The 15,151-nt window shown below is 60.4% G+C and overlaps 1 protein-coding gene across 34 annotated transcripts in view; it reads left to right on the top strand.

The window, feature by feature from the left end:
- Window positions 1-15,151, top strand: part of NRXN2 (neurexin 2) — a 108,756-nt gene that overhangs the window by 69,925 nt on the left and 23,680 nt on the right. For 30 of the 34 annotated variants that reach the window (XM_070457587.1, XM_070457588.1, XM_070457590.1 and 27 more), the window contains one exon: window positions 10,699-10,880. In XM_070457587.1, the coding sequence (XP_070313688.1) occupies window positions 10,699-10,880 (182 nt within the window). Of the gene's footprint in view, window positions 1-2,891; window positions 3,396-10,698; window positions 10,881-15,151 lie in introns of those variants that run through there. The other 4 variants (XM_070457593.1, XM_070457591.1, XM_070457592.1 and 1 more) reach the window with 1 other exon arrangement.

Genomic DNA, 15,151 nt, shown 5'->3' with positions numbered 1-15,151 from the left:
GCACAAGGTCAAGTAGGAACCTGGCCCAGATGCCTGTCTGCTCAACCCCAAGTGTGACGGCCCAGGCGGCACTCTGGGCATCAACGGCCCTTGTGCCTGAAGAGACGGAGGGGGTTGAGATGGCCCAGGCATCCTCAGAGGGTTGGGCCTGTGGTGTGGAGCTGTCTGGTGGTGAAGACTGGGAGGAGGAGGAGTCCGACCTTCAGGACAGCCTTTCCCTACATGTGGCCTCAGTTTCTCCATCTGGGACATGGGAATTCCACCTGGGGGTGAAGGCACCATTGTGAGGCTCAAGAGCCTGCTCTGGGAAGGCAGGAGATCAGAGGGAGAGAAATCATTGTCAGGGTGAGAGAGAGGAAAGCGGAGAGAAAATAAGAAAGAATATGAAATGAGAGAGGAAGGAAGCTGGATGGGGGCCTGCTTGCAGGCAGGGCCTGAAGCCCCAGGGCTGAGGTCTGGACAGCGCTTCCCTGGGCAGCTCCAGCTCCGCCTCCCGGAGCCTGTCCCCGGGCTCTCCCAGGCAGCGGGTTCTTCCCCATCTCTGCCCGTCCCTCATCTCCCTAGTTGCTCTGCTGGTCTCCGCAGCCTCTGTTGACCTCCTGCACACCTCTGCCTCTCCCTTCTTTTTCACCCCCTCTCTCCCCACCCTGCCAGCCAGTGTCACCCCCTCCGGCTCTCTCCACTTCCCACTCACTGGTATTGATTGGTCTCTAGGCGGTTTCCCTTCCTCTCCGCTCGCCGCCGGCTCCTCCCTCCCTCCCTCCGGGACCATACATTTTCTGCCTGCTCGGAGCTCTGTCAGTCTCTACCCCAGAGCCAGGGCCAAGAGCCGGCACAGGAAGAGCAGGCAGGAAGCGGTGCTCCCCAGCTTGCAAACTCTCCTCCCTCTTGGGACCACACGCCACTGGGACACTTCTTTCTGGGTGCCTCTGAGGACCCCTTTCTTCCCTCTGAAAGGCTGGGGACCAAATGGGGCACTGGCATCTAACAAGTTGGGGAAGGTGGCCGCTGGGGAGGAGGAGCTGTCCTAGGTCCTGACTGCATCCAGGAGCTGGGCGCAGCTCTTTCGGGGCTCCTGGTGACAGGTTTTGCTCCAAAGGGGAATGCTGAACAATAAGCAGAAGCCAGCCCCTCCCCTGCCCCCCTCCTCTTTCGCAGCCCCTTCCTTTTGCCCTTTAGTCGCCACCTCTCCTTGTCTGCCTCCTTCCAGGTCCATCACTCCCTCCCTCCCTCTCTTCCTCCTCCTTACCTACTCTCTGCCTCCCCGCACCCCCCGCCCCCGCCCCGCCCCAGTAAAGCCTCCTTCAAGCAGAACTCAGGTTGATGTCAGTGCAGGGGTGGCATCCAGACGAATGGATGAAAGCCTCCTTGCTCTTACTTCCCAGAAGTGCCCCAAAGTCTGAGGGGCAGGTCGCAGTGGAGGGGCACCCTAGAAGGAGAAATGGCTTCCTCAGCAGGACATAAGTGGCTCAGAAAGGGTTTTGTCCCAAGTGGAACACTCAGTGGATAGGTATCCTGGAACTGCCCCTTCCCCACCCAAGAGGGCGAGGTTGGCGTTAGGGGAGGGGCAGAGGAAGTGGACAGGAAGGATTGGAGGTGTCCAGGAGGGTTACCGCGGGGAGGGAAGCACCCTTCTGAGGAGGTGTCGAGGGACTGTGTGTGCGGTATGTCTTAACTCTTGAGCACCTTTGAGGCTCCGGGTACATTGTTTGTATGCATATGGGTGACCCTGTTCTTGGAGGGTGACCTGGAGAGGGGTGTCCGTGTGTACGCTGGCTGTTCATTCATTCCCTGTGACCAAACACGTATGTGTGTGAGCATGTGTACACACTTGGTTGAGTGTGAGTTCGCGTGCCGGGTGTCTGTGAGCACATGTATGCAATGTCTGTGTCTGAGCCTGTGTGCGTGCGCGCGCACTGGTGCCTGTATGGGCACGTGGGTGTCTCCATACCCGAGCCCGTCCACATCCTAGCGTGCACGTGTGTTCCGAGGGGTGCGTGCAGAGGTGGCGGTAGCCACGTCTCTGCGCACTGGGCCAGCGAGCACTATTGGGGTTCGTCCTGGCCGGGGCTGGGGGGTGGTGGGAGGAGGTGGAAGAGAGCGGCCTCTCCGGCTAGCCTCAGTTCTGTTCAATTATTCAGCAGGGCCCCTTCTCCGGAGGGTGGCGGGAGGGGTGCGCGCACCCGGGCGTGGGGGAGGGGTGGGGCGCGCGCAGAGGAGAGGCGAGCGCGGAGCCGGCTAGCCAGGTGCCGCGCGGCGGAGCTGCCCAGCGCCGCCCGCAGATCGGGAGCCGCTCGGGTCCCTCCGCCCTGCCCCCCCCTCCGCCCGCGCTCCCCCTCCCCTCCTCTCTCCACCCCTCCTTTCCTCCCTCCTCTCTCCCTCCCTCTCCCTTCCAGCCCTCTTCAGCCTCTGCAGCAACACTCCGCTGCCTCCATCTCTCCGCCGGAATCTCGCAGGCTCGCGCCTTCCCTCCGCTCAGCACCGCTCCCCTCCCCTCCTCTCCTCTCCTCTCCTCTCCTCTCCTCTCCTCTCCTTTCCTCTCCTCTCCCCTCCTCTCCCTTCATTCCCCCCCTCACCCGGATTTGCTTCCCTTCCCCCCTCTCCCGCCCCCCACCCCCCGGCCGCTCCCTCCTTTCCCCCCAGCCTCCGTCGGGCGGCAGCGGCAGCCGCGGCGCGGCGGGCCCTAGTCTCCATCGGTCTCCTGCCTCTCTCCTCCAGTCCCCCCTCCCCGGCTCGGTTTTTCCGCAGGATTTCCCCGCTCTCCCCTCCCTGCTTGGCCCCCGCGCCTCCCCTCTCTCTCCACCCGGCACCATGCCCCCTCCCCCGGGCGCTCCCCCGGGTTTCTGACGGCCCGCTGCGCCGCTCCGACCCCGCCGGGATGCGGGGGGACCCTTAGCTCCTCGCGATGGACCCAGGCGTCCTGGACCTCGGCGTTGCCGCTCCGCGGACCCCGGATTCCCCGGCGGGATCCACTTGATTTCATTGACTCCGGACCGAGGCTTGGGCTCTGATTTTCCTTCTCTTCACCCCCTCACCCCCCTCCCGGGGCTCGGAGCCGGAGGGGGGCTTCGCGGGGCTACTCGGCCCCGCGTCCCCGCCCCCGGCCATGGGGCTGTGAGGGGGCCGCCCCCGGGCCGAAATGCCCCCCGGGGGAAGCGGGCTGGGGGGGTGCCCGCGCCGCCCCCCCGCCCTGGCCGGGCCCCTGCCGCCGCCGCCGCCGCCGCCTCTGCTGCCGCTACTGCTGCTGCTGCTGCTGCTGCTGTTGGGGGCGGCCGAGGGGGCCCGGGTCTCCTCCAGCCTCAGCACCACCCACCACGTCCACCACTTCCACAGCAAGCACGGCACCGTGCCCATCGCCATCAACCGCATGCCCTTCCTCACCCGCGGCGGGCACGGTAAGTGGCGCTGCCGATACCAGCCGGCCGGCCGGCCGGCCCCCGGGGCCTCCCTTGCGCGCGGCCCTGGCCCCCACGGGCCGCACCCCAGCCGGTGCGCGCCGAGGCCCGGCCCCTCCGCTCTGCGGGCCCGCGCCCCCTCACCTCCCATCTTGGGCTCCATCAGCACCTCAGCCGCACCCTCTCCTCTCCAGAAGCATCCCATCACCCCATCCGTTTATCACCCTCATCTCTGTCTTCACTTTCATTGCTTGCCTCACCTTCACCTCTGAATCCCTATCTCCAGGGTGTTATCACCCTTCTGTGTAGGCCCCCTCACCCCCTCTCTGTCTGGCCGTCCATTCTCTCTGCCCTGCTCTCCCTTCCCTTTTTCTCTTCCTCTTCACCTCCTCCATCCCTGCCCCTTATCATTCCTCCATCTGGCTTCCCTCCACCTAGGCCACTGTCACTTTCCTGGCCCAGCATCTGGGTGCCCATTATCTCCCCCACCAACCTCTCACCTCTGTCCCATCTATCACCTCTCCTCAGACATGTCCCATCACTGCCTCTTTCACCTCCTTGTGTCTGGCGATTTCACCTCTGTTCCTCCAGCCACCATCCAGTCTTTCCCCCATTCCTGTCCTTCCACCGCCTCCCAAGCGATCAGCTTGCTCCGCTGTCCCATCCTTTCCCAGCCTCATTCCCTTCATCTCTGGTTTTTCCTCTCCACATCTCTTCATTTCTGCCGTACCTCCACCTCTAATCCTCAGCATCTCCCACGTCCTGCTGTTTGAATTTCTGCTCAGCACCCTGTCTCCCCTTCCCCTCTCCAGTCAGTCCTCTGCCACTCTACACTATCACCTCTTATCTCAGTGTCTCCCCCTGCCATATCCTTCCATGTCAAAATTTACTTCTCTTTCCCTTTCAGACCTTTCGTTCCTGACCTCTAGCACTTCGAGTTTCTGCCTTTTTTTCGCCTCCCAGCCCAGTCCCTTCATCACTTCATACCTTAGACCCCTGAGATTCACTGTATGCCCCTCTTCCCATCTCTGTACCTGCTGCCTTCTATCTTTGTCTTCCGTATTCTCTGTGCCCCCAACACTTCCCATTACTGCACCCCTGTGACTTCCAGCCCCCGGCCTCCTGGGTCTCTCCCTCTTCACATTTTATTATTTCATCTCCATGTCAGGTCCCATCATTTCCCATCTCAGTCTCTCCTTCACATTTCATCTCAAAGCTCCTGTTACCTGCTGTTCCAGAGATCCCATCACCTCCCATTTTAGTCCAGTTCCTTCTCTGTTTTCCACATTACCTCCCATCTCTGTACCTTGCCATCGGTTTCCACAGGGTACCACCATCACCTCCATTTCTATACCTCTCTCACCTCCCACCGCTCATCATCTCCCACCTCCGTACCTCCATGGCTTCCCATCCATATACTTCATCACCTTCCATCTTTGGTCCCCATCTCGGCCCTCCAACACTTGCCATTCTGTCCTTCAGTGACTTCTCACTCCTATACTCTCATCACCTCCTATACCCGTCCTCCCATCACTTCCCCTCTCTGTGCCTCTGTTGCCTTCCATCCTGGTGCTCTGACATCTCCATGCTTCCATCACTGTGCCTTCACCAGTTCACACTCTGTACCTGTTGTCTCTAATTTCTGTACGTCCATCACTTCCATTTCTGCCCATCCATCCCCTCTCATTTTTTTGACTCCCCTTTTGTCCCTCCCTCATCTTTCATGCCCATATCTTCACCTCCCATCTGTGCCCTCATGGTCCCCATTTCTGCACTCATCTTTGCCTCCTCATCACTGTTCTTCACCTGTCCTTTCTTGCTTCCCAATCTTTGTTCCCCCATATCACTTTCAAGCTTTCCACCTCTTTTCTCTCCCCCTTCCTCTTTTTTCCTTAGATTATCTTTATCTTTTTCATGCCTCTGCTTTCTCTTCATCCAGTTCCCAGGAGCAGCCTCATCCAACATCCTTTCTCATTCCTTTCTTTTTCTTGCCCAGCAGAGTGTTCCTGGCTAACCTCTTTCCCAGCTGGAGTCATCTCCACGCCATGCTCTCCAGGCTCTTCTCCTTCTGCACTCGCCACCCCCCACACCCCTGCTCCTGATTTTAACTCCCCTGTTCTCACCAGGAGCAATCTGGCCCTCCTTGCCTTTCTCCATCCTCTTCATTGTCCCCTCCAGCTCCACTGAGGCTCAGTCCCCAGAGAGACCCAGATAGGACATGGTCTTTCTGAGCAGTGAGGAGAGGCCTAAAGGGATGAGAGAAGAAAGGCCATCGGGGAAGATCTCTGTGGGGTGAAGAGGAGAGAAGGTCAAAGAGGCAGGGGATGGAGGGGCTGGCCCAAGGGAGCTGAGCAGAGTGAAACTGAAGTGCCAGAGGAAGGCCCAGTGAAGGAGCTGGTGTCAGGGTGCAAAGAGCTGGGGAGGGAAGGGAGAGACGATGGAGGAAAGAACTTGAGGGCTGTCGGGGGTGGGATCCTATGGAATGTTGGTGTTGGGATGGCCTCAGAGGTAGCCACCCCCTTGTGCAGAGGAGAGAAACAGCTCCAAGAGGGCCACGGGCTGCCCAGGGCCCCAAGGAAGCAGAGAGGCTGGAGGGCCCTGCAGGGCAGTGAGGGAAGGTGATGGGGAGACGGGGTGGAGGAGCCCATGAAGAGTCAGGCAAGTGAGAGGACGGAGGAGGGTCCAAGGACAGAGAAGAGGAGGAAGAGGCCAGTGGTCATGGCTGAACCCCACCTCTGCGCACCTCCGCTGTGGGGCGAGGTCCAGGGCCTGGCTTCTGTTGGGACCCAGGCTTGGCAAGAGACAGAGCCAACTTGGGAGACCCATCCAGGCCAGAGGACACCTTTCCTTTCTGGGCTTCCCCAGGGTGAGGAGCTGCTCTTTCTGCACCTGCGTCTCCACTTCCCTTCTCATGGGCTCTTTCTGCCTTTCTCCTTGCTTCCTTCCCTCCTTCCCTTCACTCTTTCCTCCATTTCCCTTCCCACTCCCAACCCCTCCTGTTACATAATACCCCTACAGACCTGCCAGACCCGCCTCCACCTGGTGTCAGCCTGGGCCTGGGGGGACCAGAACACCTGGGTCCTAAAAATGGCCCGGGGCGGGGGTGACACTTCTGATCCTTGACCCTGATTCTGATTTCAGAGCCCTTGACGAGCCTCGCCACCCCGACCTTCATTTCCTGTACCCTCTGAGGCCAGGAATAGAGGGGTCAATCCCAGTTCGTTTCTGAGTCAGGAGCCTCCAGGGGTTCTGCATTCATCACTCCAGCTTATAAAGGGGCCTGGCATTTATTTTGATTCTTGTTATGGGTGTGTTCACTTGGATGTCTGACTGAATGTTTTATGGCCAAGAATGAGCTTCAGAGTTGAGGAGATATTGTTCTGGGATCAAGAGAGAGCTGAGCCCAGGGCTCTGGATCTAGGGAGGGAGGTACCCCTCTCCCCTGGGCGGCGGGTAGTGAGGGTCTGTATACAAAGAGCTGGTGTGGGCTGTGGCCACTCAGGACTGCAGCCTTTCTGGATTGTGGAGGATATTTTATCCTCTTGTGATTCTAGATCTCCCAGAAGGTTTCTGTCATGGCTTCTGATGCGGCAGACAGAGGGTCTGCACATGTAGTTTTAACCACGGGGGCAGCACTGAACGGGTGGTTTTTCACATGGGATGATTATTTTGTTTGGGTCTGGATTAGCTAACCATTATTAATGGTTGGTTGGGTTTTTTTCCCTCTAGAATGCAGGTGTGTGGGAATTGTATAGAAGATTCTTGATCATTTAGTGTTTTACTGGACCAGTGAATTTCTGGGTCCAGGAGGCATAGAGGGGACCATGTTGGGTGTGGGCAGAAGATTCCAGGCCTGGGCCTTTGGGTGGTGGCCACTTAGGCCTTTGCATTTTGTGTCTGGCCAGAGGCAGTCTTGCCTTGGGCTTCAGGGGTGTTTCCCACCCTGCCACCCCATAGTGGTATCTACACAATGTTATCTGTCATGTAGCTCAGTAGCATTTTCCTGGGGAGGTCAAGAACAGTGGGTCTGGACCACATGAGGGCCACATAATGGGCCTTAGCTTAGGCCCCCGTCTTCTCCAGAGCCCCTTCGGGAACCCGTCAGAGGTTCCAGCTGTGGTGTCCTGGGCTCCATGTGTGCCTTCCCCTGCGACCCGGGGTATCTGAAGGCCAGGGCCGAGGACTGCTGGCGGGGCGAGAGGAGGGAGGCGCCTCCGGAGCGCGGCGGGGAGGGAAGGGGAGGGACCGGGCGGAGCCCCGCCCCCCGCCCGCGTCCGCCCCAACCCGAGCCCGCTGCCCGGAGGGCGGGAGGCCGGGGGCCGGGGAGAGAGATGCCTCCCCAGGGTAATCACTGCCGCCCCAGCCCAATAAACCACCCATCCTTCACCTCTTCAGCCCAAGACATGTCTCTCCATCCGATCCCCCACCGTGTAATAAACGCCCTTAGGCTTTTACAGTCCCGCCCCGCGTAATAAACTGGCGGCAGTGGGAGAGCCGCGGGGCAGTGAATCCCGGGGGAGACCCGGCCCAGCGGGGGCGCGGGCTGGGCACTGGGGTTGGCGGGGGGGCGGCCCGTGCGCCGTGGGCCTCGGGTGCGGGAGGCGTGCGACCGTCCCGTCCTGCGCGGTGCCAGCCGCTGCTCTCGCCGCCTGCCAGTCTTTGTGCGCTTACCGCCATGTTTCTCGGCTGTCTCCTGTTGGGGTCTGCCTCTCCACACTGGGTCTTTGTGTGCAGCTGGCTGCGGCGTGGCCTGTGTGTGGGTGTGGGGTCTGGGGATGCGTCACTAGGGACGCGTCGGCTACGGGGGCCCGGGGCTGCGGGCACCCGCCCGGCCTCTGATCCTTCCTGCCTCACTGCTCTATGGGGCATGGAGATGGGGGGCGGGCTCGGTTCTCACCTCATCCCCGGGCTCAGGGTGATGTGCTGTCTGGGTTCCTGGGATGGGAAAGTGAGGAGAAAGGGTTTCTCTTTCCCGAGCCCTGAGGGGTTTAGGAGGCTCCAGGTAGATGGAGTTTCGTTTGTTGGTGGAGGGAACAAGAGACCCAGTAAGCCCTTCTACATCTGACTGGGAGGCCCTGGAACCAGGGGTGAAGAGGCCCATAGGCCAAGAGGCAGGGAGGAGTGTGTGTGCAGGAGGGTCAGCATCTCAGCTCCCCTGGTCCTCTTCACCCCTCAAATTTGGACGTGCAGTTTGTGAGCGAGCAGAGGGGGAAGGGAGGACCCTGGGTATTACGGTTACCATGGAAACAGCCGATTTTCCAGAGTGCTGCAGTGTTGGGAGTGGAGAGAAGGTTGCCGGCTGAGGCCTACTTTGCTCCTAGCCCTCACACCCTGCCCTGTCCAGGCAGTGACTGCCAGAGGGCGGGGGTGTGGCTCACGCCCCGATCAATTCTCCGCCCTGATCTTGGGGCACCATCTTGAGATTTCAGATCTCACCAGGGAGGCCCTCCGGGAGGAAGGATACCTGAGTTGGGAGGGGGCAGGGCCCAGCTCCCTCTGTCTGCTGGGCGTGCTTTCCCACAACTGTGGTGTGGCAGATGTCAGTTAACTGACACCCAGGTCTTTCCTTCCCGGTGATCTTGCCCCCTGGGAGTCATCTTTCCCCTCTGGTCCTGCCTGGGGGAGATGGAGGGCACTGGTGACAAGTGCTCAGCGTGCCAGCTCCTGCTCCCCCGCCCCCGGCCCCCTGCTGGCCGCACTGCCTCTCTGGGGCCCAGACCCCACACAGCCTTCCCTTGGCTCCTCCTGGGCCTGCAGAAGGTGCCTCCCTCCAAGGCACTCAGGGGTCCCCTCTCCATTTGGAGGCCCGGGAGCTTCCTAGGATAGAGACCCCTGGTCCCATATTGCCCAAATTGCAACAGGGCTTCTAGTCCCTGAGGTGAGAGACCCCAAGGTGTGTGAGAGGGGCGGCCTTAGTGTTTCCCACTGGACTGCCATCTTAGCAGAGCAGGTTTGCTCCGGAAATACCTCAGACCCTCCCTGACCTGGAACTTTCTAGCCCATCCAGGGCTCTCCCACCCCACAGCCACACTTTTCTCCCAGGCTGCTCCAGGTATTTCCCCTCAGGCTCATCTGCCTCTCTTTTCTCTCTGGATAAGTCCTCCCCTGAACCCCTCTCCCCCAAGAAGTGCTTTGAGAGGAGTCGTTAGTGGCTAATTATTTAATTAAGCATTTTATGAATCTCATCTGCTCCATTTATGTTCTAAAGAATGCAAGATTGTTGTCTTCTCTTCTCTGAAGGCCCCAGAGCACTAGTCCTCTAGGCCTCCCAGACAGAGCTCCCTTCCCAGCAACTGGGTGACTGGCCCCCCACCCCCACCTCGGTCATCAGTCTGCCCCCACCCCCCCCACCCCCAGGGAGCCCAGGCAGCCGCAGGAGGGGACGTGGCGACTAATGGGGTTTATTTTGGGGCTGAGATCGTTAGGGACCTCACACCCCGCCCCCGGCAGCCGGATGGCAAAGAGGAGACAGAGGGGGAGAGAGGGTGGGGTGGGGGAGGGGTGGGAGAGGGTTCCCTTCACCATCTCTGGCTCCCATCCTCCTGCTTTCTCTCACCTACACCCCTCTCTGTCCCTCTCTGTCCATCTGTCTCTCTGCCTCCTTCCTCCTCTGGTTGTCAATCTCTCCCCCCCCCACCCCCTTGTCTGTCTCTTTTTTTCTGGGCAGAGCTCCAGGACCCCCTGTTTTGGCACCCAGGCAGCCCCCTAGTTGGGAGTGGAAGTAGGGAGTCCAGGCAAACTGGGACCAGGCTTTGCAGGGGCTTGGGAGGGGGTGGGGGCCAGGTGTTGGAGGGGCGCCAGCCTGCGGGCTATGAGTCAGAGCCGAACACAGCCCCTGCTTCTCCTCCCGCCATCGCCTGGGGCTCCTTTTGCCTTGGTGCCTGCTCCACTCAGCCTGCAGAAGCACACACCTCACACCTGTCACCTGGGCCGGGCCTGGGAGCAGTCGAGCGGGGCCCTCTAGGTCCTGCCTGCCCCTGGTGATCATCCTGTCCCCTCGCAGCGTCTCCCCAGGCCCTCTCTCTCTGTGTCGGTCTCTCTATTACCTCTCTTTTGCCGTAATTAAAACTGGAATTCTTGATGAGGCCGCTACATCTGTCTGTGCGCGTGCACAGGCTCCCAGCCGGGCACCCGCCCGCCAACTGTTCCCTAGGACAGCAGGGCCTGGTGGCCGCTGTGGGTCTCACAGCTGAAGCCCTGTACCCTAAACCCATTGTCTCAGGGCTCTGGCCACAGCCCTAAGGACCTGCTAACCACGCCCTCCTGACGTCTTATCTCCCTCTCCCTTTCCTTCTCTCTGCAGCTGGAACCACGTACATCTTTGGGAAGGGGGGAGCGCTCATCACCTACACGTGGCCCCCCAATGACCGGCCGAGCACAAGGATGGACCGCTTGGCCGTGGGCTTCAGCACGCACCAGCGGAGCGCCGTGCTGGTGCGGGTCGACAGCGCCTCGGGCCTCGGGGACTACCTGCAGCTGCACATCGTAAGAAGCGGGGTCACCACTCCCAACCCCTCAGCCTTCCTACCCCAGGTCCACTCTGTCCCTCCTGCCATGGGACCAGCACCTTAAATCTTTCCCTTCCATGGAGCCCCCAGAATCTCTATTCCCTGACCCCTGGGGTTTCCTCCCTGTGGTTCTGCTTCTGGGACCCCCTCTCCTGCCGGTTATTCACTGAAGCTCCCCAGCTCCGAGCTCTGAGACCATCTGTGTCTCTGACCTTCCTAAATGTAGTCAGGGGCCCCCTCCAGGCTTCCAGGCCATTCTCCTGCAGCCTTCGGGGCCGCCCTCGTCTCATGACTGCCCTGGGCTGCTGCCCACTCACTGTGACACCAACTCGGCTACCCACTGTGTCCCGTACTTTCTCCTGCTCCTCCTTTGGCCTCCCCGCCCCGGGACAGCCCACCCTTGCTTCTTCACCTTGCCTTTTGATCCTGTCCTGCCTCTGCCCTGCCCTTGAATATAGTTCCCATGACCTTTGCCCTCGCAGCGGCCACCTTGCCCGGCCTCCTAGCCATACCTACAGCCTTTCTGCCCACAGCCCTGCGCATTCCTCCCTGACTTCTTGGCCCAACCCCACATCTCCACCCTGACCTCTGAGCCCCGCTTTTCTGCTTTTCTCTGTGCAACTCCCCTCCTTGCCCTCTGCTCTCTCCTACTGCCTCCCCCAGGCCCCTCTGCTCACAGTTTCCATCCTAACTCTAGTCTTGAAGCTGCCCCCTTTGCTCCCCATCTCCGGTCCTGCCCCCACACCCTTCCCTACAAGCTCTAGGTGGCTCTGCTCCATTTCTTCCCTAAGCCTCTCCCCACTGTCTTAGCCCCTGGGCCTCTGACCTGCCTCCATCTCCACCTGTGCAGCCCCTTACAGCTTCCTCCCTTCCCTGCCCTAACCCCATGCGCTGACCTGGGGACCCTGAGCTGGGAGGGCTGAACAGGCTGGCCAGGCTCTGTGTGCTGGAGGGATCTGCCTGGGGGACCGTGAGCTTCAAGGGAGCAAGAGGGCAAGGGGAGAGGCTTCTCTGGGCTCCGGCCCTTCCTTACAGGGCAGCTTTTTAGGCTCCCCAGGCTGCATCCTCTCCCCTGACACGGACAGGAGGGAGTGAAGGAATGAGGCCTGAGGGGAGATGGCCTGTAGGCAGAGTGGAGCTGGAGAAGTGGCAGCTGATGGGCGCCGGGCGGGGGAGGCCAGGCAGCGAAGCGAGCAGGAAAGGGGTGCAGAGGGAGGTGTGGCGGAGAAGGCTGGAAGCTCCGTGAGCGGGTGTCTCCGCCCACGTGAGAGGCAGTGCGCTGGTGTGATGACTGAGTGTGACAGCGTGGGGCCGGTGCACGTTGATCATGTCAGGAGCGTTCGGGGGCACCGTGGGGGACAGTCTCGTGGCCTCTGGTTGGGCGTGTCGCTCTATATTTGTATTCCTTGGCTGTGTGGTGTTTGCTGCCAGTTCAGTCTCCTGAGCCTGCGTGGCGGGTGTGACTGTGCTTCTGGGTCCTTCGCTGTGGGTGAGGGCGGCCGCTGTCTCGTCACATAGTCGTGAGAGGCTGCGTGCCCTTCGGAGCAGATGCCTGGGTTTGAGTCCCCGCCCCGCCTCGTCCTTGCCCTGTCTTCGTGCAGTCCCCTCATCTCCTGTGCCTCAGTGTCCTCCTCTGCATAGTGGCATGGGAAGAAGACAGGGAACTGCTGGGGAGGTTCGAGATGATGCACGTAAAGCTCTTAGGGCATTGCCCAGCCCCTCGGAAGCACCATGTCCGGTAATAGCCCGATCGCCCGTGAGTGTCCCCCTGGATGAGTTGATCTGCAGGTGGTCTGTGTCTGCCTCATTGATGACTTCTGTCTCTGTGCCTGTGGGTTTAGGAGACAGGATCCCCCCAGTGCTGAGGAGAAGGGACAGGGGGACAGGGAGCGGGGAAGAGTCGCCTTTTCCCCCTCTCAGCAGTTACCCACCGCCTTTGCTGGGTGCTGGGTTACAGACGCCTGGTGCTGTAGAGGGCTGGGCAGGGCGGAGTGGGGCTGGGCCTGGGATGGGGAGCCTGGCAAGGGTGGGGGGCCCTGGAGGAAGTGTGGGAGCCACGTGCAGGGTAAGCCGGGCACTTGACGGGCTCGAGCCCCCTGGGGCAGCCCCCAAGCCCCCTCCTCCCCTGGTGACACATCAGCTCCCACCACAGCGTCATTAGCAGCTCTCAGAGAGTGGGGAGGCGGCAGCAAAATAAGAGAAAAGCAATTTGACGTTTCTAATAAAGCGTCGCTCCACTTTGCCAAATTAATTTTGACTCCCATAATTATTTGCTGTAGGAGCGGCCTCGTTCTTCCCGCCGCCGCCTAATGAGGTAATTGGGGAATTAGGAATTAATGACTTTAACAGAAGTGACAACTGACTTCACGTCGGGAGCAGCTCTGGGAGCTGCCTCTTCCCCCCGGAGTGCATGGCTCTGGGCTTGGCTGCCTCCTAGGAAACGGGGGTGTCCTGCCTTCCAGCTGCCCTGGACGGCCTCTGTCTGCCCGGCTCTCAGACCACTTCCGCTTGCTGACTGCCATCACCACCCAGCTGAGCCTCGTGGGGAGAAACCCTCAGAGGCGCCCAAGGGGCTGGTGCTTTTGGATTACTCACAGCAGTACTGAGGTCTGCTCCCCTCCTGTGAGGAGCAGACCATCACCCCTTCTCCCTGGATGTCGCCAGTCTGCAGGTGCTGGTTGGGTGCAGCTTGCTAGTACTCTTTGTTAGGCAAGCCCAGCCTCAGTTTCCCTGCCTTGCTGTGTCTTTGAAGAGGTGCTGCTGTGTGTAGGGCTCTCTGAATGTGTGTGGCTTTCCCAGGTTCTAGGAGGGGGAGAAATGGACCCCAGTGGGGAAGGGATAGGGCCTGGGTCTTCAGGTAGACCACAGGTGACAGCCTGCTCCCCCACTCTCCCTGCAAACCCCATGCCTGCCTCGTCTGAGCCACCCTGGCCCTCTTGCAGTGCCGCCGAGCCTCCTGACCCTGTTGGACGCAGGAGGTGGCTGCTGAATGGCTCCTCATGCCCAGGCTGGACTGGAACAGCTTTTCAGGAAGACTCCAGGAGTGTAGTGTGTTCTGGGAGGATCTGGGTCCCCCTGACTGTGAGGGAACCTGTGCAAGTGTCTGTCCTAGGTGGAGGAGGGTGTGGGAACTCAGGAGGCTGAACTCGGGGTGCTGCTAGGAAGCACAGGGGAATGGAATAGGGGCTCAGGTTTAGGGCCCAGAGGGCCTTGCACTGGCTTCTTTAGATGTCTTTGCTCTTGAAGGAAGGTTGGTCTCAGTAGCCTCTCAGATCACCTCCAGCTCCAGCACTCTTGAGTTGGTGTCTCCCCAGACTGGTGGGGCACAGCGGGAAAAGGCACTGGCTTTGGAGTAAGGCCAACTGGGGTTCAAACCTGGGGTTCCTTTCTTATGAGCCGTGGGATTTGGGGATATTGTTTACCCTCCCAGGGTCTCAGTTTGCTCCTCAGTGGAACGCGGGTGCTGTACATTCCTGACGGTTGCCGTGGGGGTGAAGGGAGCACGTGTGTGCAGCACCCACAGAGGGCCTGGCACCACTGAGGGCTTCAGTGAGGCTCTGGCACCATGGACAGAACTTTTCCTGGACTGGCTCCTGGGCAGCCTGTGCGGGTTTCCCACAAGGCCCTCTCTGAGGCCTGGGGCTGGGCGAGTTGCTCAGACCAACTCTCCGCTCCCCTCCTCCAGGCTCAGTCCCTGTCTTTCCTCTTTCTGTCCATCCCCACCTGCCTGCAGCATCCTCTACCCTTATACCCCCATCTCACCATTCCTTAATGAGCCCAGCATGGTTTGTCTCCTGGATCTCTTTCTATACCCAACACCCTCCAAAACATGCAGCCCAGACTGCCTACCTCTGCCCCCTTGACTGTAGAGGGGCTGCCCCCACACTCAGGCCTGACCTACATGGGCTGATGCCTGCTGATGCCCTGGTGACGAAGCCCCCAGGGACTTGCCCAGTGCTGAGCATTCAGGGGAGGGGAGGCTAGAGCTCGGAGATGTGTGCGTGGGGGGAAGCCAGCCCCTCTCGAGGCACCAGGCTGGCTTCTGTGGACTCCCCTGTTGGTCGCGCCTTAGGGAGGCCTCTACCCTCCGTGCTGCCACTGGTCCTGGCTTGCTCTTGATCATCCCTGTCCGGGGCCTGCAGGCCCAGTGGCCCTTGGGTGGAGTAGGCGCCCCGTAAACATTTGTGAACATTTTGACTGAACCTAAAAGCAAGAGGCGAGTGTGGTCGGTTGACAAGCTCCAGGTCC

This window comes from Odocoileus virginianus, chromosome 28, assembly GCF_023699985.2.
Source record: "Odocoileus virginianus isolate 20LAN1187 ecotype Illinois chromosome 28, Ovbor_1.2, whole genome shotgun sequence".
NCBI classification, from domain to species: Eukaryota; Metazoa; Chordata; class Mammalia; order Artiodactyla; family Cervidae; genus Odocoileus; species Odocoileus virginianus.
The sequence above is the reverse complement of the archived record's forward strand: the minus strand, read 5'-3'. Positions and strand labels throughout refer to the sequence as shown.